General features: G+C 36.4%; 2 protein-coding genes across 2 annotated transcripts; both read left to right on the plus strand.

Annotated features, from left to right (window-relative positions):
* Window positions 1-53: 53 nt before the first annotated feature.
* Window positions 54-4,599, plus strand: LOC122038162 (SKP1-like protein 1). Its single transcript, XM_042597792.1, has 2 exons — window positions 54-460; window positions 4,222-4,599. The coding sequence occupies exons 1-2, from the start codon at window positions 152-154 to the stop codon at window positions 4,393-4,395; spliced, it is 483 nt and encodes a 160-aa protein (XP_042453726.1). The 5' UTR covers window positions 54-151; the 3' UTR covers window positions 4,396-4,599.
* A 10,688-nt stretch (window positions 4,600-15,287) lies between these two features.
* LOC122005764 lies at window positions 15,288-15,979 on the plus strand. Its single transcript, XM_042560954.1, has 3 exons — window positions 15,288-15,740; window positions 15,846-15,931; window positions 15,973-15,979. The coding sequence occupies exons 1-3, from the start codon at window positions 15,288-15,290 to the stop codon at window positions 15,977-15,979; spliced, it is 546 nt and encodes a 181-aa protein (XP_042416888.1).
* Window positions 15,980-21,948: the final 5,969 nt, after the last annotated feature.

A 21,948-nucleotide genomic window follows, 5' to 3' on the forward strand; every position in this document is an offset into this window, starting at 1 on the left:
TGGTTGAGCAAAATGAAAAATTTCCATAAAAGTTTACAAGGACACCTAATTCTGTAAGAAAGCTTATTAAACCACGGTACTCCGCGTCTAGGGTTTCATCGGCTCTTCCTTTCCCCTTACTTTACGGGACAGGCGCCTCATCGCTACCTCCATGGCGAAGGCGATCACGCTGAGGAGCTCCGACGGTGAGGTATTCGAAGTCGACGAGGCGGTAGCCATGGAATCGCAGACCATCAAGCACATGATCGAGGACGATTGCGCCGACAACGGCATTCCTCTGCCAAACGTCACCTCGAAAATCCTATCGAAAGTTATCGAGTATTGCAAGAAGCACGTCGAAGTCTCCGTCGCTACTGCCTCGAAGACAACCGATGACGCCTCCCGGCTTGACGAAGATCTCAAGTCTTGGGATTCAGAGTTTGTTAAGGTCGATCAGGCCACCCTATTTGATCTTATACTGGTGAGATCTCTGGCCGTTTCCTCTTCTTCATTGCTTCTTCTTGCATTCATTGATAGATACGTGTCGCTCGTTAATTGAAGAACTCAGAGATGCACCTCTGTGACCTGCGTTTGCGTATACTTATTGATCTCTTGTGATCCGTAATCTTGATGGAAATAATAGTTTCAAGAGCATTAATTATCAGCCAAATAAACCAACTATGATATATGACTACATAACCTTGATAAATTATATAACCTTGATAAATTATGGTAGCAAGACTTTCTTAATTTTGAAATCCATTTCATCCATGTCTTTCAATAACGATGCAGGAAATTTTATATACTATATTTTTGTTTAATCCAGCATCTTAGTGAAATAGATTTATTTAGAAAAATAAATGTGATGAATGTGAATAACTGCATGAGATATGATATGAATGGAAAAGTGAGTGCAAGCGTTCCTTTATATGTAATTTGTTTTTTTTTTAATTTCTGAATATTTATGAAGTTTAATAGTTCTTGAGGGCTTATTTTTTTTTGCTGCTTCTGTACCACTAGTGGTTCACCTGTCTGTAATATATTACTTGAAGGAGGCCAAGTATTTGCTGCATGAAATTGAACTTTTTCTCTGCTCTATAGACTTATGTTGTGATACTTGGTCCTTTTAAATTTTAGATGAGAACGAGATCACTACTATGAAACAGTGACAGCTAAGATTTGTTAGTTTTGAAGTCCATTTCACGCATATCTCTCACTAATGATTGATGTAATTTTATCTTCATTATATACAATGTTTTTGTTTAATCTAGCATCCTAATGATATGAACAGAGAAGTGAATGTGACAATTAGTTTTATTTTTTTTCACATCTGGTTATAAAGTTTGATAGTTCTAGAGGCTTTGTAATTATTTCTTATGGATACAACTGTTGCCTTCAATTAGAATAACATGATCATTTGAAATGTGTTTCTGACATGTTTTGATATCTAAGATTATGCTGCCGCATTTGTAACACTAGTGGCTCACCCTTACATGTTTATGTAAGACTTGAGGAGGTTAAGTAACTGCTATATAAAATTTGAAATTGTTGAACGTATGCTACATTTAGATTGAAATACCTAACTACTATACAACCATAATCAAATATGATATCTCATGCTTATATGCCTAAGCATGTGTACTCAAATACTGCATGTGCACAGTGCACTAGATCTATTGCAATTGCATGCATTGTCATTTTAAACCTCAAACATAATGCACTATTGGGGAATCAATGAAAAATGTAATTAGTTGGAATCTAATATAGTTAAATGCCATAACCTCCTATACAGAAGCAGTATTAAAAAGTTTCCAAGTAGATCAGAACATTAGTACACAAAACAAAGGTTAAGAGAGTTTCTTTGCCTTGACAACCTGTTTTTACTGGCTGTAGCTGTAATGTATTTAATACAAAATTTGGTTTGTGATTGTCGAGGGAATAATTCATTGCAATTAACTATGTGAAAGCGAGGTTGTTGTACAATAACAGTTCCAAGAGTAATATAATAGGCAGTACATGCTAGGATGTTAGATTAAAAAAAGCCAATTCTAGGAAATTTGACATGCCTGCATAAATTAGTTTTCTACTGAGACAGTGTGTCACCTAGGTCATACAATATGTTTTATTTTCATTCTGAGATTTGACTTAATATATAGGTGTTTCATTGTAATTGGTCTTTCTTGTTTTATTTTTTTATTTGAGTCTGCAACCCTTATTACCAAATTAAAATATAGTTTCATTGTTATTTAGCTTTAGTTATTCTATGTTTGGACTGAGAGATTTGAAAATACATGTTGCTCTATTTTTTTTATCATTTTGTTTGATCTATACCTGTTTGTTTGTAGTCTTGACTGGTGATTTCCATTATTCTAAAATAACTAAACAGGATCTTACTTTAGTAATTACAACACATTCACACTAACAAGGCTCTTGTGATTTCCTCAAGCAATGTGACCTTTTCCCTGTTGAATCACTTAATACTTCAAGTAACATAGATTATACCCCATGTTTTATGTTGAGTTTCAGACTTGGTCATGTCTGGTCAATCCAAATGTATTTTTAATAAATAAAATTCAAATATTTAACTGAATATATTTTTTTTCAAAAAATTATATTGAAAAATGTTTTAAAAGCTAACTCAATGTAATAGGCCTAAACTGAATTGAATTTAAAAAATAAAGAAAAATTTATTCAAGAGATCCTGGTAATTTTTTGTTGAGCATCGGTTTGTCATATTTTTTAACAACAAATTGAATTTCTTAATATGGCTTTTAATAATCTATCATTTTAAGTATACATTGTTTTATGCTTGTTGGCAGCGGTGGGCATATTACCTACTAGGATATCACTTGGTATTGGCCAACAATTTTAGCCGTGCCTGAATTACTTAATGATGATCTCTTAGTTATTCATATTCAATTTAAAGGTTTAATGTAAGGATTGAATTCTTGAACCAAGCCAGGATTTCAATCCCCAAATGGCTGAAGACAATGTCGCCAATATGCCGATATTGGTGTTAGAGTTGTGCTGAAGGTGTAGGGGGCACCGAAGTTGGAGGAAGAGGAAGGAGAGTAGGAGGGTCAGAGGTGTGCCGAAGGAGGAAAAGGGACACCTATGCCTTAGGAAGAGGAAGAAGAGTTGGAGTCAGATTGGTGTTGGAGGTGTGCCGAGGAGAAAGATGGTGCTAGTGTTAAAGGAAGATGAAGGAGAGGAGGAAGAATGCTGGCGTCGAAGGAAAAGGAAGATGAGGAATAGGAGGTGAGGAAGCCTACTTGCAATGGAGCCAACATTGGAGTTGACGAAGTTAGGATTTTGGTTTTGATGCGGAGGAGGAAGCCGCAATGGAAGCGGAGAAATGTTTGAGTGTTGAGGAAGATGTTGACAATTTCTAGATTTTGTATGCCAGTCAGCAGGTGGAACAAAGTGTTTCACCCTTCTTGATCAGCACATGGCTTGAGCCTTTAAATGATGTTCAAATGATTGCCAATCATTTTGTTTTTGTTGGCGTTCTTGAAAAATGTTCTTTTTTCACATTTGTCTCGTGCATAATTTTCCATTCTTATCAACCTTGATCACTTTGGATGTTTGATAGATGTCCTCCATAATTGTTCATTTGCCATCTGTATTAGTTGCATTTTTTTTCCATTTAGGTCCAGCATCTCATTAGTCTCCTGCTGTCACTTTCTCATGCTTGTCCAGTTTGAGGGGCTGTTCATAGTATCCAGCTTGTCTAAATTTACTTGCAGATCATTAATGAAATCAAGAGCGGCCTGGGTATGTTGAACTATGATAAATTCAAATTAAAAGAAAATCAAACATGATTCATACATCAATAAATTATAGTAGTTCCTACTTTTAAGCATCACTTACCAAACAAGTATGAGGTACAATTGCTGTTAGAGTTCCACCTGATAGGATTTTGCGATTGATTGAGTACTTTTAAGCATTACTGGCCAAACAAGTAATGAGGTACAATTTTGTCTTCTATGAATGTAGCTATTCTTCTCCTTTTATATAGTATGCAAAGGTGTTGGCTTTGATTGTTTATTTGGATTCATGTGAAGATGCACACACCTGAATTTATTCTTTTATTTAACTGCATCCTAAGATGAAACCTTTTGTAAATTTTTCTCTCCCAATTAACTGCTTCACAATGACTTGGTGAGTAGGTCGCCAAGCAACCACCTTGGCTATTATCTCTGTATTTTTTTTTCTGATTTTAATTGTGTTCTGTATTTTCAGGCTGCAAACTACCTGAATATAAAAGGGCTTCTCGATTTGACTTGCCAAACTGTGGCTGATATGATCAAGGGAAAGACTCCTGAAGAAATCCGCAAAACATTTAACATAAAAAATGACTTTACTCCAGAGGAAGAGGAAGAAGTTCGAAGGGAGAATCAGTGGGCCTTTGAATGACAGGCAATCTTATTTCGTAAGACGTTTTGATCCTCAATTGAACTCTTTTATGATTGGTACTGGTAATGTTTATTTTGAATTTTCTTGTAGTGTTGGGTTCTAGGACGATTGAAACTGAATGCCCAAGGACTTTTTACATTCTCAATGATAGTGTCATATGATGATTGAAACTAAATAATTGCCAACAGACTGGATTTTATATCAGGAACTGTTTTAGGTTCTCCGATTGTTTTTTCCCTTAAATTGGACCGATTGATACAACCTAGCAGTGTATATTAAACCAGGCGTTGAACTGGATCATTGACTGAACTTGAGTTAGTGTAGTTTAGGATTGATTACAAAATCATTTCCCCCTCGAGGTATCACGAATTTAGTGTGAACTAAAAAAAGTAAGTATACTAGTGTTGTGCCTACGCAGTAATCATATGAGACAATGGAGTCTAAACATATCAATTTCCGGTGACGAAATAATGTGTATGAAAATAACTCATTACTAGGAGGTATAAATTTTTTAATGAATGATATAAGTTCTGTTTTTGCCATCAATGGACGATACATCACTCAAGTCATCACTCAAGTTTGACCTTGCGACATAAGGATCGACGGTATAGATTCCCTCTGCTGAAGCTTAACTGCATTTCGTATATTCCTGTTTTCAGAAGGCTATTTATGACGATGGCGCAAGCCATCCCATTCTTCCATTTGCCATTGCATATGTCATAATCAACAGACATCCCTGTCTTTAGCATTTGGCTGGCTAAAAAAACGCTCAAAGAGAACTTTTTTTCCCCTGAATTAGCAATACATATCAAGGTTATCATAGTTTATAATGCCAAGAAGATGGTGTATGACATACATTACAAAGTGTAAATACCATCCCCATTCTCTCTCCTTACAGATCACCGTGCGTGCATCTCCAAACAAGAGAACGACCGTAGCCCGACTTCCAGAAAGAGTGTCACCGACATGCAAATTCCTAAAACAGAACAATTGCTGAGAACATACATAAAAAATCAGCGAAAATTCAGACTATATAAGCAACGTGTGTTCTTCATTTTCCTTTCACCTAATCCGAAGCCTGAAAACTTCAAGATGCATCGAGTGTTCGTGGATTCGTATCGAGGAGAACCCAGACAGCATCGTGGAATACAGACATGCTAAGAGTCAGTGGACCTTTAAAATTACTATCAAAAATATTTAGTCTAATTGTTTGAAAAAGAAAAAGGTGTCTTTAAACCCTAATCGTGATTTCTGGCCACCGGAATGGATCGTCTTTCCCTTGATCCATGAACGGAGGCCGTGTTGTGCAGATGTTCCCTTCTATGCCCCGGCTCCGCCGCCATCCCTCCTCTCACATCCCTCTTCGTCTCTCTCTCTCAGACTCCACCCCCTCCCCCTCCTTCCCGTGCCTCCCGCATGTGGCGCCGCCCGTCGCAAAACTGAAGCTGGCGAACATTCGATGCTGTGTATTGGAAAGCTGTGGAGGAACTGGCCGGATCTCCGATGAGGCACAACTCCGTGCTCAAGGACAGTCAGGAAATCTTATACGATGGGGACGAAATTTTTTTAGATCGTAAGTATAAAACAATATATTTTATAAATATGTGAAATAATAATATTTCTATTTAGACACATATATTCTAATTTTTAATAAAAAATAATGATAATTTAACTTACTATAATGAAAAATATTAAAATAAAACTATAATATAAAACAACTTATATAAAAATAGAATACTACCTACCATTCCAAAATAAAACTATAATTTAAAATAACTCACACACAGAAGAGAAACAACATGTACAATTTCAAAAATTTTAATAGCATCTTCGGTTGCAACAAAAATAACAAAAAAAAACTACTTTAATCATTATAATATAATTTGTAAGATCAAAAAATAGATATAAAAATTATTATTTTGAGTGAAGCTCCAATCGAAAAAATAGATACAAAAATTGATCTAGGGTTTCTAATTTTTTTTCCTCCTCACCATTTTGGATGAAGCTTCAATCTTCGCTTGGGGCTTTGACATTTCAGATGAAGCTTCAATTGAACACTTGGGGCTTCGGTGTTTCGGACGAAAGCTTCAAAGTTCAATCGCCGCTGGCGCTTGGGGCTTCAGCGTTGGATGGGTTGGCGTTTCCAACTTTGGTTCAATCTCACCTTTTTTATTTTTTTTTTAATTTTTATTTGTAAGAAAAAATTATTTAAAATTTATATTAAAAATTAAAGAGTAAATAATTTGGTATTACAAATTAAAGGATGAAGAGGTGCAGTGGGTGGCTGAGGGGCCCCGCCTCCGTCTCTAATGTGCTGATTGAGCTTGGTTCCTACATGAAGCTGTGATTTCGAAATGCGGGTTGGGCTTGTTTAAGGTCAGGGTTACGTGCAATGGCGTCGACCTCGGAGCCCAAGTATGTCGGAAGTCAAGCAAGGGTGGTTATACCTATCTAGATCCGACCTCAGTTTGTAATCTATGAAGGTTCGTAATCGATAGCTTTACGGTTTTTGGGGGTTAACCCTTAACTTTAACCGTCTAAGACGGTTACGACTTATAGTTTGGAACTATTGGTTCATAGTTTATCATGATTCACGGTTCGTTACAATTCAAAATTATTATATTAAAAAAAATTAAAAAATCATTAAAAAAAAGGACTTGCACTTATTTAAGTTACTTACGTATCTCCTTAGAGCATAGGGAATTCAAAACTCATATAGTTCTCTTACCTTTTTACCCTTTCACCTTATGAAGTGACGTTGTTACTCACTTTCATTTTCTATTCCTGTAGAATTTGTTCATTTGGTATCAAATTCTTCTATTTTGTTATCTGAAAGTTGCATTGAATTCTTTTTTTGGCTTTGGACAAATCATTAAGTAATGATTAGGCTTTTAACAAGTCGGGAGACAAAATTGATCGTTGTTCATCTAATATGTTACTATAGGTACAGAACGTTTATTCCATAACAACTGTTAACACTGGACAAATAAAAATTTCTTTCGTAACCATAGAGAGGACAAAAAATATTTGAGTTTTCTGTGACTACTACTTTAGGATATTGAAATCTACTTTGCTATCTGCTTCATTTAAAAAAAAATAGTCAAATAATTCTTAAGTTTCTGTGTGAGACTTGAGGATCCTTATAGACATTTCATCCATTCTTTTAATAAAATTTATGCTTTTGAAAGTTTTAAATTACTACCGCTAGTATTTTGTATTTTAAAAATATTAGGTTGTATTTCATATTTTATATTATATTCTTTATAAATATTATATAAATAATTTATAATACTATATATAATATTATTTGGATTAGGAGGCGAATAAGATTTTTTAAATAGAATTAAAGCGTCATAATACAAACATAATATTTCTGGTAAAACTTCTAATTTATATTTAGGTTCTAAAGCAATTGTAACTAAATAATTCTCAGGAATATGAAAAAAAAAAATCCATTCCATTTTTATTGCTAATATACAAGATGATAAAAATTCATTTGAAAATAAATATATATTAGCATTATAAATATTTTATGTAAAAAATAAATATAATAATTCTCTATATTGAAATAAATATTGTAACAATTGATATCCTGAATTCCAACATAGTGATACACTACATTCCATTAATTTTATAAAATTTACTCCGTTATTGTATTATATAGGGATGTTGCCATAAATAGAAAATAACATTTTTAATTGGTTCAATAGGATTTGTTAAAATTCTTAATTTATCTTGAACATATAAATTTAAAACATGACAAATACAATGAATATGAAAAAATAAATCACTAATAACAGGTTGACATATAAATTTAAATTTTTCAATACTAGCGGTATTAAAACTAGCACTATTAAATGATATTTAAAATATTTAATGAATTAATCTATATTATTCTAAATTAAATATAATAACTATAAGATATTGTAAATATTATGTGATTTATCAAGAACAATCTTTTTTGGATATTCTAGGAGTTATTGATTCAATGACAAATCACTCCATATATAAATATGTTTGCTAATGATCATTCTAAATATTGGAGCATAAAGCAACTTTATTATTTAATTTACTAAAATTTTTAAGCAATTCTCCCCCTTATTTTACTAATCTTTTAATTATTTTTATAAATATAGTTATATGGGTTGGATCGAAAAGAACGCTAGGGGGGTGGGGATGAATAACTATCGTTGAAAAATCATTATCAATTCAAAGTACGCAACGGAAAATAATAACGAAAACAATACTAACACACCAAGTTTTATTTGGTTCGGAGCCTTCATTGACTCCTATTCCAAGGTCCGCACATGAAAATGCTTTCATTGGGCAATCCACTAATAGTTAGCAAAAGAGTTACACAATAAGTGCAAACACTATAAAATGAGGTTACCGACAACAAGGAAAATAAAAACTGAGTCGCAGATTGTCGGAGAAGCTTCACAGCGTCGCAGGAGCGTTTTTGAAGCAGTGCACAAGAAAGCAGTTACAGAGAGAAGTTATTTGTTGTGCTCCTAGTAGAAGGCTACTTATATAGGCAATTTTTGGGCGCTTAGATCTCTTCCGGGGGCTTGGACCATGACGTCAGCCACCCAATCAACGCGCTCTAAGCTAGCGATAAGATAGATTTTAGGCATTCCGGACGCTCGGCACCACTTTCGGACGCTCGGACCCCTCCAGACGCCTGGATCCCTTCCAGGTGTCCTGACCAACTTTTCCAGTAGCCTTTATTTCCTGCAAAATGAAGTTAGTTTGAGACAATAGAACTTATATTACCCTGTAAAACAAGTGTTAGCACAATTATAGTCAAGAGTAGTAATTAAATTATGTATCCTCGAGACCAGAATCTATTCAAGATTTTAACTTAGATTTTTCAAATGGATCTAAATTGGATCGACACTTACTGTTCCCTCAAACAGGGAACGCATCCTCATCAAGTCACTCTCCTCCAGTGACTTACCTTAACTTACCGCTTTGTCAGACATCCGGTCAGCCCGTCGACCTGTCTAGACTTCATGGCAGCTATCCGGTTAGCCTGTTGAGCTAGACTTCGTACCAGCTATCTAGTCAGCCCGTCGACCTAGTTGGATTTCTTACCAGATATCTGGTTAGCTCATTGACCTATCTGGACTTCTCTTGCACACTTAGGTATATCGTTAGATCACATTAATTCTAACTTAACTTACTTTGTCATTCATCAAAATCTGAGTTAGACCGTTAGTGTAATCTGTACCAACAATAGGAATACATTTAGCAGGTGAATTAAGAGATTCTTTATAAAAATCTTCAAAAGTGCATTTAGATCCAAAAGTAAATGAAAGATGTTTTACATAAACAAATCTAACTAATGTTTATCTTAATTTATTATCAGAATAAAAAATAAGCTAGAATCACTACTTCCGCTAGTAGAAAATCTAGATAATTGTGCTTGAGCACAGTTAATTCCAAATTCTATCCGGTGCTTCACTTTTACATGTAGTTTCAATGACTCTATAGTCGCCGTTGGCTTTGAATTTATAAGAAGCATTGTAGTTCTTATATTTTGCACGTAATTTTCCGACGGAAGAGTGATTTTGTTAAAATATTTAGTAAAAATAGAAGATTTTAAAAGAGGAACTTCCCAAACCTTAGAACTAATTGCATAAGTATTTTCTTGTATTTTGGGTGTTGAAGTCGGATTCAGAAATTACTAGGTCTCATCATCGATAGATTAAATGTTCAGATTTACTATTTCCTTGTCCCTCCGAGATTGAGATGATGAACCTCCTCGCCCTCGTCCTCGTTCTTGCCCTCGGCTTCCTCTCATTATAGTTGGAACTCGGAAGAGGAAGTCAAAAGTGTAAAGAATTGGAGTCGAAAACATGTAAAAATTGTGAAATTAAAAATGAGAAATTATAATAAATTTGATTTTTCGCAGCGCGTCATCTGCTGTGCATAGTTAAAGTCGTTAATAATAAATTTTAGGACACATCCAATTAAATGCACTATGAATAGTAATTTTTTCTACTATGCGTATAATGTGCTATTAAAATTTAATATTACTAATATACAGAATAACAGAACACACGTTATTAATATTATTATATTTATATAAACGACGACATAAAAAAAACACGCTGTAAAGGTAAATATTATCTATATAAAGTATATATACGGTTAAAATAAAATATTAACCGCACGCAGACCCGCTTTTAATAGTACCGTTTTACTGAAGTTAATTTTATACCTTAATTTGTTTACCCTGGCCTAAACCTAAAACTTCGTTGACACATGCCTCTGCCGCGTTCTCTCTTCCTCTCTTCTCCGACAAAACCACATTCACCACCAAAACCTTCACTCCCTCTACCTTGGGGTCGAGATGTCGGAATCCTTCCTCTCCTTGGTCAATCCCGCCATTCTGACATGGCGCTCTTGTTGCACGTCGCCCCGTCATTGCCCTTGAACTCGAGCTCCGCCTAGTGTCCAATCCCTCGATCGATCTTACTCCCCAAACCCTCTTCTCGTTGCCATCGAGAACGAATGAATTCGGCCTCTTCCTCTTCCAAATGCTCGAATGCCCTACGCGACAGAACCACAATGGTGGTGGCTCTGCCGGCCAATTCTTCACCGTCTATGGCCTTGAAGTACGCTTCCCTTCCCTTCTTTTACTTTATTTATTTTTTTTTTTCATTTTTTTCTTTCCTTACTATGGCTTTCATTTTTTTTGTAAGAGGTATATTTTTTGGTGCACAGTAGAAGCTTTAAGATGAGTTAGCCAAGTGTGAAGTGAAGTATTCGATCACATTTAGATTACTACAATGTGTACCCAATAACTGGTATATTCCTTTCTGGTTTATTTTACGTGCATACAACCTATTTAGTAGGTTGCATTCCTAAATGCTCTTCTCGTCTGACAGATTGTTGGTTCTACACTTCCCACATTGGGTTATTTTGTGGCAAGTGTGCTTAGTTGATTTCTTACATTCTTTAGTGTTTTTCTATTTGACTCCATGGAAAATTGAATGTCCTTAATTTTTCATGTATGGTTACCTATGGAATTTATTGTTTGGTTATTTGTCTCCAGGAACTCGAAGAGTTAGCAACTAAATATGATATTTGCTTGCATGTTGACCTTTTCCTTGGTGGATTTGTTTTACCACTTGCTCATAAGATGGGGCATCTTCTACAAAAAGCTATAATCTTTTTTGATTGATTGACATTTTTCTTTCAATTTTCTTATGTTAGAGTTTCTTTTCTCGTTGAACATGATTTTCTATTGTTGTTTGTAGGCTAAGTTCTTTTGTATCTTTTTTAGATGTGGCATTGCTGGAACTAATTGCTTAGTGTTGGATCGATATGCACGTGAGGAGGGAGAAGGGGGGGGGGGGTGAATCACGTCGTTTTAGAAAATTGACTTTTTCAATTAAAAAAAAAAAGTGTGCAGTGGAAATACAAATAAAATAGAAAAGATAAATAAAGTAAAAGACACGGTTGATTTTACTTGCTTCAAAGCCTTCGGCGACTCCAACTCCAAGACTCAGGTTTCGCAGACCTATCGATGGATAATCTACTAAAAATCTTCTCCGGAACCATTGGAAGAGGGAATCAAATACATGAGAATTGGAAGAGTGTAACAAGTTACACTTTCTGCTTATAAAAATTAAGTATAGTAATTAAATTATCGTTACAAAACACTTTTGTAGATAGTCAACTCGAGCTCGGTGTTTAGATGTCTTCTCGACGGTAGTCGGGCGGAAGCAGTAAGCCGGAGTAGTCGAAAAGCCGAATAGACTCGTAAAAGCTAGTATGAAAGTTGTTGTTTGAAGCTTGGTCGAGATATCCTTATAATGGGTGTGGAAGGTGCCTTCCATAGTCTTGGAGGCCCCTCCAACCTGCGAAGTTTGATCCCAAATTTCTTGCTTCTTATTTGCGACGAAATCTAATTTTTATCCTGAGGAAGGCACTTTCCATGGCACTAAAGGATCCTTCCATGAACAGTGCAAAGGCGCCTTCTATACCATGGAAGGCGCGTTGGACACTGTTCACTTAAGGTCTTTTGTGCTTCTTTTGCCGTGCAAAAAAGTGCTAGTCTAATAACATGCAAGACAATATTAGCACAATAATAATAAGAACTAGTAATTATATTTTGTCTCCCCGAAAGCAGGATCTAGTCAGAGTCTCAATTTAGGTTTCTGAAATGTACCTAAATTGGACCGACGCTTACTATCCCTTCGAACGGGGATGGGTCATCATTTAGTCACTCTCCTCCAGTGACTTACCTCTACTTACCAGGTGTAGAGTTACCTCCGGAATTAAACATCTAGAGTTCTGGAATCAAACATCTCGATCTACTGGAATCGCACATTCAGTATTCTCCAATTGGGGATCGCACATCCCGACCTACCGGAATCGCACATCCAGTCTTCTCCAATCGATAATCGTACATCCTGATCCTTGCTAGAATTTCACATCTAGACTTCAACCTGTTAGAAATTGAATATCTCAACTTGTCAGAATTACACATCCGGTCTTCAACCAATCAGGAATCGTACATCCTGACCATTCCCGACCGTTTTAGAGATATTTTTAAAAACTTTAAACCAGAGTTTTTAACTTAGAATTTTTTCTAAAAACTTTAAACTAAGATTTTTAACTTAGAAATATTTTCAAAAACTAGAATTTTTAGCTTAGAAATATTTTCAAAAATTTTAAACCAGAATATCCTAAGTTATTTTAGAAAAATTTAAGTAAAGATTTTCAAAAGAGTTTTCAACACAGTTTTCAAACACAATTGTCAACTTGAAAAATAGAATTTTAAGATGTTTCGAAATACATTTTTGAAATTAGTCTTCAACTATCCTCCCTTGAACCTGATATTATTTAAGGAAAATATTCACCTAAAAATTGTCTTTAAATGTTTAATCATTTGTTACCTGAGTTGTTAAAGGCGCGCCTGAGGCGTCAGGCGCACGAGGTGCCGAGAAAAGCGCCTTCTACAGCGCGAGGTGGGCGCTGTTCGCCAGGCGCACACCTAGGCGCGCCTGGGCACGCCTAGGGCGCTTTCGCGCCTCACAGAAGGCGCGATCGAAGCGCATCGCGCGATCGAAGGGCATCGTGCGATCCTTCCCGTTCATGATTTCTAACCAAAAAAACATTTCAAACCTAATTTGGTTTGGAATTAGGGCACGGAGAAGAAAAGGAAAGAAGAAAATAATGGAAGGAGAAGAAGAAATCTTGCAGAAGAATCGCGCCATCCTCCACTGTCGCCGCCGCTGCTGAGTTGCTTCCGTCGTTGCCCAAGTATGCGTTTTTTCCATTTTTTTTTTTGTTTTTCTATTCTTCACTTCATCTTCTTCTTCTCATCTTCTTCTTTTGTAATTTTCTTCGCTTCTTCGCTTCGCTCCTTCTCTTCTTTTTTTGTTTTTTCAAAAGATCCGACATGGAATTATTTTCAAAGAGTTAATCCGAATAACAAAAATGATTTGATTTGTAACTTTTGTCAAAAAGTTACAAAAGGAGGTATCTATCGTGCAAAACAACATCTTGTTGGAGGGTTTCGAAATACTACGACTTGTAAGAAATGTCCGCCTCATGTACGTGAAGAAATAAAAAATTTCATGGAGAAAAAGGTGGAGAAAAGCAATCTTTCTAAACTTGTGACATTAGACTTTGAGGATGTAGACCCTCTTGGTGATGATATTGATATGGATGATATTGGAACTAAAGTTGTACCGCCTATAAGTACAAGTACAAGTTGTAGATCAGTGAATATGCAAAAAAAGGCCAAGACAAATATGTCTAATGGATACGTATTTTGCTCCTAATGTGCAAAAAAATGTTGAAAGTAGAAAGGGTAAAGAGAGGCAAACTATGATAAATGAGGCATACAAGAAAGAATTGAGGGAAAAAACTTGTATGGCTATAACTGAGTGGATGTATGATGCGACAATTCCTTTTAATGCCGTTAACTATTCAAGCTTCAAAATGATGTTGGACTTGGTTGACCAATATGATGTAGGTCTAAAAGGACCTAGTTATCATGAGGTGCGGGCTCCTTTTCTAAAAAAGGCTGTTGATAATGTGACTAATGATTACGTTAAGTCGTGTGAAACAGAATGGGCAAAGTATGGTTGTAGTTTGATGGCAGATGGGTGGACAGACAAAAGACAGAGGACATTGATTTATTTTTTAGTGAATTCTCCTAAAGGTTCAGTTTTCATCGAATCGGTTGATGCTTCTGATTATGCAAAAACTGGAGAGAAAATATTTCAGTTGCTTGATCGATTTGTGGAGTGTGTAGGAGAAGTAAATGTTATTCAAGTTGTAACGGATAGTGCAAGTAACAATGTGCTTGCTGGTAAAAATTTATTTAATTTTTTCTTATCATTATGCTTTTTCTTATATATGTTAAAATTATCTAGTTTTCTAACTTCTTTTATAGGAAAATTATTAGAAGCAAAAAGGCCACACTTGTGTTGGACTTCTTGTGTTGCTCATTGCATCGACTTGATCTTAGAAGATATTGGGAAATTGTCTGATTTTAAAGCAACATTGAAGAAGGCAATGAGTGTGAATGCTTACATTTATGTTCGCCCCGGCATGGTAAATATGTCGAGGCAATTCACAAAACAAAAAGAGCTTTGTCGGGCGGGTATCGCAAGATTTGCTACTGCTTTTCTCACTCTTGAAACGATACATCTACTGAAGCAAAATTTAAGAAAAATGTTCATTTCAAAGGATTGGACAGAGAGTAAATGGACAAAAGAAGCGGTAGGGAAGAAGGTAACTAAAATCACCATGACACTTAGATTTTGGAGCAATATTGTGCATATTTTAAAGATATATGATCCTTTAGTCCGTGTTCTGAGACTGTTGATGGCGAAAGAAAACCTGCAATGAGCTATATTTATGAGGCTATGGATAGGGCAAAAGAAATAATTATGAAGGCCTTTAAGGAGAAAGAAGATAAATACAAAGAAGTGTCTGAGATCATTGATAAGAGATGGGAATGCCAACTTCATTGGCCTTTGCATGCTGCAGGACATTATTTAAATCCAGAATATTTTTATTCATACACAGATTCAAATATCTGTGGAGAAGTGGTGAATGGTTTGTTTGAAACTATGGAGAGATTGGTTTCAAACGCTGCCGAGCAAGATAAAATCACTGCCCAGCTCTCTATATATCGAAAGACAGAAGGGCTATTTGGGAGGAATGTGACAATTAAACATAGAAGAGCATTATCTCCAGCAGAATGGTGGGAATGCTACGGAGCAAATACCCCAGAATTGCAAAAGTTTGCTATTAAAGTGCTTAGCCTCACTTGTAGTGCTTCTGGTTGTGAGCGCAATTGGAGTGTATTTGAGCAGGTATGTAATAAATATAAATGTAATATTATTAGTATGTTACTTTTATAAGTAGAAAATTTTCTTTGTTATTTTATTATACTTATTGTGATTTTTGACATTTTGTAGATTCACAGCAAAAAAAGGAATATGCTAGCTCAGCAGCGCTTAAATGATTTGGTATTTGTGAAATACAATTGTGCCTTAAAACTTCGGTATGACGCACGTGATAAGATTGACCTCATCTCTTTGACAGATATTGATGATAGTAATGAATGGTTGATGGGTAGAATGGATGGAGAAAGTGATAATGAAGAAGATGAGTTGGTTTTTGAAGGTGCTGACTTGACATGGGATGTCGTTGCTAGGGCTAGTGGAGCTGAAGAGCCTGAATATTGTACTAGAGGAAAAAATATTGCATCCATGACCTCTAGTTCACATGTTAGACCTAAACAAGTCGAGAAGGGAAATTCATCTTCCTCTATGAGACACTCATCTCTAAGACTTAGAGATGAAGAAGAAGAAGAAGAAGAAGAAGAAATTGAATTTGAAGAAGATGAAGATAAAGAAGAAGAAGAAGAATACAATGAGGATGATCTTGAGCTTGATGATTAATTTGACTTATTACGCTTGTTTTGATGAACTTTGTTAGTTTAAATTAGAAAGTCGAAACTTGAAAGTTTGAAACTTTTATTAATTTTATCATGTGTTGTTTTACTTGTTATATTTGATATTGATGTGTGTGGAATATTAATAGTTATCATATTTGACATATTTTATAAGTGTGTCAATAGTTTAGTAGTCATCAACCTCATGTTTAAGAGGCGCGCGCCTCAGGCGCGCCTCACGCCTCAGGCTCTATGAGCCCTTTGCGCCTCGGTGCGCCTTGCGCCTCTAACAACACAGTTTGTTACTAACTGACTATCAGAAGATAATAATATTCACTTGGTTAGTCAAGTTAAGTAAATGTATCCATTTAGTGTTTGACTAAGATGGATTACTTAACCTGATCACTGTAATATTAGTGTTTCTTGCCTAAACCTGTGTTGATGCACTGATATAAATATTTTAAGTCCAAGCAATTTGCCTATGTATCTCAGCGTTTTGGAATACACAATCAAGGTACACCTTGTGTGTTTGTGAGATGCTTGATACCTAGAATTATAGGAACATGTTTTTTAAGGATTTGATCTAGTCTAAGGCCAAAATTAATTTTGAAATACTAAGTAAATGGAAATTTTTGAAAAATATAAGTAAAGAAATTTTCCTAGAATCTACAAACCATTTGAAAGATTATTTTGAAAATAGTAGTTTTAGTCTGTCACGCACATTCCCAATTTTCTTCATATATTGCTGAATTTAGATTCTGGTAGCGACTTAGTGAAAATATCAACCAGGTTTGACTTGGACTCAACATAGTTGAGCTCAATGTCTCTAGACGTGATCTTTGTTGGTGCAGGGAGTACCAGACTATCGAACCTGTATTTTGATAATGACAAGGAGTTCAAAGTTAAGGTTACTTGTTGTCTAACAAGTGTGAATGAGTTTGCAAGAAAGTTCTAATTGTTCTTAGGCAAAAGTCCTAGTGAATTATAAGCAAGGGGAGGTAACCCTAAGTCCTAGGGGGTGGTAACCCTAGGTTATAGAAAGTCCTAGCTGCGGTTAGACAATGAAATCTTGGTCCGGGAGACTGGGCGAAGTCTTGGTGGGTCGAGAACTTTGGGCGAAATCCCAGACTTGAGGACTCTAGGTGAAAATCCTAAGAGTCGTGGACTTGGTGAAAGTCTGAACATGACGTGGAACGGACGTTTAGCATGAAGTCCTGAAGTCTCGGATGCTGAGCAAAAGTCTAGATGGTCTGGAGGACCGGTGTAACAAAAGGTAATTTCTCCCGATAGGAGTAGGTGATGACGTGTTCCCTGAAGAGGGAACAGTAGGTGTCCGTTCGACCTAGGGTTTCCGTGAAATTCGAAAGTCAGAATCGGATAGCCTGGAGACTATCAAAATTATATTTTATTCTATTTGCCTATTTCTCTAACTTTGTTTTGTAGGAAACTAACATTTTGTAGGTTGAAGTTTGCAGCCTTGATCGGTTTACCGAACCTCCGGATCGGTCGACCGATCGACCGATCCGGAGAGATCAGATTAGCTTGCAGCTAAGGTTCAACCAAGGGATCGATCGATCGAACCTCGAGTTCAATCAACCGAACAATGGATAAGCGCTGACTCAATCAGACCAGATTAATCGGACCAGATAAGCCAGCGAGGAAAGAGGGATCGGTCGACCGAACGAAGGCTCTATCCGAAGCGGTAGAATCTAGACGGGAAGCTGGGCAGGTTCAGAAGGTTCGGTCGACGGAATACCCGGATCGGTCGACCGATCAACGTCGAGTCAAACAGTGATCCTGAGATCAATGGATCTAGATCAAAGTTTGACTTGGTTATAAAAGAGGGCCTCGACCAGCACTGCAGACATCAATTCAGAACAATCTTCTAAGTCGTCAAAGTTCGACGTTGCTCCAAAGATATGTCTACAAAGCCGTAACGCTGTTCTGACAACCAAAAGCTCGCACCCCCATCCTTCTAAGTCGTCGGTATAGATTTCATTTATTGCACTTAATCTTCTCAATTGTAATTGTTCTTGTCCTTGTAATTTATCAAATTGATAGTGAATTGTCCAAAGTAAACACTCAACGAGTGTGAGCCTTGGAGTGGGAGTCGCCACAGACTCTGAACCAAGTAAAATCTGTGTTAGTTGTTTTTGCTTGTTTCTTTATTTCCGCTGCGTTTCATTCTATGCTTTTTGAAAAGAAAGGCGAAATAGTCACGAGCATTATTCACCCCCTCTAGCGTGCATCGATCCTACAATATCTAATAAAGTGATATTTAATTTCAATATGTTTGGTTCGTGAATGATGCACTGGGTTTGTGGTTAAGTTGATAGAATTGATATTATCAATATGAACTTTTACATTTTTATATTCTAAGTTAAAGTCTTTTAATATATGTATCATCCATACAGTTGTGCCATACACTTACCCATTCTATGTACTATGCTTCAGTAGTAGATAAAGTAACATAGTTGATATAGGTTATGACGAGCGAATTCAGGAAGTGACAAGGATATCAAAAATTATGATGAAGTGGTGATCAAGGTTGGGATAAGGTGAATGTTTATTAACTAGTCCTGATTGATTGCCCTATATCAAAGTTCTGATAGGACGCTCGAGCAATTCTTTGAGTAGAATTCTTAGATAGGATCGATCGATCATAAACCCAATCCAACATAAGAGTGTCTGTGTGCATCGATCAGGCACAACTCGATTGAGTTTAAAGGTGCTCAACCTTGTAAAGCTTTTAGCATATGATCGGCTGAACGAAGGCCGAACGAGTATAGGGGTGCCTGTGTGCGCTCGACCGGGCAAAGCCTGATCTAGCTTAAAGGTGCTCAGCTTTATAAAACTTTTAGTATACGATTGGCTAAATGAAGGCTGAATGAGTATATAGGGGTGCCTGTGTGCGCTCCACCGGCTAAAGCTCGATCGAGCTTAAAGGTGCTTAACCTTATAAATCTTCTAGCATATGACCGGTCAAACGAAGGCCGAACAAGTATAGGGATGCCTATTTGTGCTCGATTGGACAAAGCCCGATCGAGTTTAAAGGTACTCAACCTTGTAAATCTTTTAGCATACGATCAGCTGAACGAAGACCGAACGAGTATAGGGGTGTCTGCATGTGCTCGATCGGGCAAAACCCGATCGAGCTTAAAGGTGCTTAGCCTTATAAAGCTTTTAGCATACAATCAGTTGAACGAAGCCCGAACGAGTATAGGGGTGCTTGTGTGCGCTCGACCAGGTAAAGCTCGATTGAACTTAAAGGTGCTCAACTTTATAAAACTTCTAGTATATGATCGGTTGAACGAGTATAGGGATGCTTGTGTGTGCTCGACCGGGCAAAGCCTGATCGAGCTTAAAGGTGCTTAGTCTTATAAAGCTTCTAGCATACAATCGGTCGAACGAACATAAGGATGCTTGTGTGTGCTCGACCGAGCAAAGCCTGATCGAGTTTAAAGGTACTCAACCTTGTAAAGCTTTTAGCATACGATCGACCAAGTGAGGGCCGAATGAGTATAGGGATGTTTATGTGTGCTCGACCGGGCAAAGCCCGATCGAGCTTAAAGGTACTAAACCTGGTAAAACTTTTAGCATATGATCGGATGAACGAAGGTCGAACGAGTATAGGGGTGCCTGTGTGCACTCGATCGGGCAAAGTCCAATCGAGCTTAAAGGTACTCAAACTTGTAAAGCTTTTAGTATACGATCGACTGAACAAAGGCCAAACGAACATAAGGGTGCTTGTGTGTGCTCAACTGGGTAAGCCCGATCGAGCTTAAAGATGATCGACCTTACAAAGCTTCTAGCATATGATCGTCTAGGATATATTCTTAACAGAAGGTATCTCAATATGCAACCGACTTAACGACCGACCAGAATATATTCAATAGAAGATATTCTTAATGTGTGACCGGCTTAATGACCGACTGGGATATATTCTTAAATGTAGGTATGCTCAATATGCGATTGACTTAACGACCGGTCATGATATATTCAACAGAAGGTATCCTTAATGTGCGACCGGCTTAACGACTGATCGAAATATATTCTTAACAGAAGGAATGCTTAATATACGACCGACTTAATGACTAGGCATGATATATTCAACAGAAGGTATTTTAATGTGCGGCCGAAATATATTTAGCAAACAAGTAGTTGACAACCTAATGACAACCTGACAAACTTGTCGGGAAATATTCTCTCGAAGCTTCTTCGTTAATCAGTTACAGTGATACACTCCTTCGCATATGCCATCAGGGGTGCAAGTCATAAATGACAAAGAAGGTACATCTAGGGTAGAAAAAAGATTCCTCGGAGGATTATTACATGAAGTCCAGGTTGTACTTCTCTCATCTTCTAACAAACTCTAACAAACCGGGGACCACTGCACGATGACGGAGGTTATATAAGGTGGTATAAAAAGGGGAATCCTCTCCGTTGGCAAGGTACACAAAGACAAGCATTTGCATACCCTACTTCCCTACATTTTCTATGATTGTTCTTCTTTCACTTTCGAAGAGAGAAGACTAACTTGAGCGTTGGAGAGCTAGCTAGGGATTCCCACCCCGGACTTAGGTCACTAACGCTTTGTTGGCTCATCTTACTGTGCGTAGGATCGTTGAGGAGTTCTCTTCAGATCTCGAGAAGTTTCTTGTTAGTTGAACCATCACCTGCTGGAGCCAACGTGTCATCTCATCACTTTCAGACAGGATTAACAGTGTTGTTTTCTACTAAACTAGCTAACAAGTGATGGTCCAAGTAATTGACATCACCAACTTGTAATTTTACAATCTAGTTTACATCCGGCATAATCGGAGTCAGAGTAAACTATTAATTCAAAAATAAGTGTTCTAGGATACCAAATTCCTACGTTTGGTGTGCCTTTCAAGTATCTAAAAATTCTTTTTACATTAGTTAGGTGGATTCCTTAGCATAGGTTTGGTATCTAGCACATATACTAACTACAAATAAAATATCAGGTTGACTTGTAGTTAAGTATAAAAGGTTGCCTATATCATTCGTATAATATTTTAGATCTATAGGTTTTCCATTTGAATCACTATCTAAGTTTGTTATTGTCATCATTGGTGTTTTTCTTTCTTTGGTATTTTTCATTCCAAAATTTGAAAGTAGTTCTTTTATGTATTTTTGTTGGTAAACATAATTTCCTTCATTAGTTTGTTTAATTTGTAATTCTAAGAAATATGTTAATTTAACTACTAATCTCATTTCAAATTCTAGTTATATTATGGTTATAAATTCTTGTAAAAATTCCGAGTTAGTTAAACCAAAGATTATGCCATCTATATATACTTGGGCTATGAAAATGTTTTGTTTGAGTGATTTTACAAATAAATTGGATCAATTTGACTTGATTGAATCCTTTGGAAATTAGATAGGAGATTAATCTTTCATACTAGGCCCTAGGTGCTTGTTTGAGACCATATAAAGCTTTCTTTAGTTTGAACACATGGTCAGGATGATCTAGACTTTCAAACCATTTTTCTTTAATTAGCCCATTTAAGAAAATGGATTTAATATCCATTTGATAAAGTTTAAATCCTTTATGGGCTGTATAGCTCAGTAACATTCTAATGGATTCAAGTCTGGCCATTGGA

The sequence above is a fragment of the Zingiber officinale genome, chromosome 1A (genome assembly GCF_018446385.1).
Source record: "Zingiber officinale cultivar Zhangliang chromosome 1A, Zo_v1.1, whole genome shotgun sequence".
Lineage (NCBI taxonomy): Eukaryota > Viridiplantae > Streptophyta > Magnoliopsida > Zingiberales > Zingiberaceae > Zingiber > Zingiber officinale.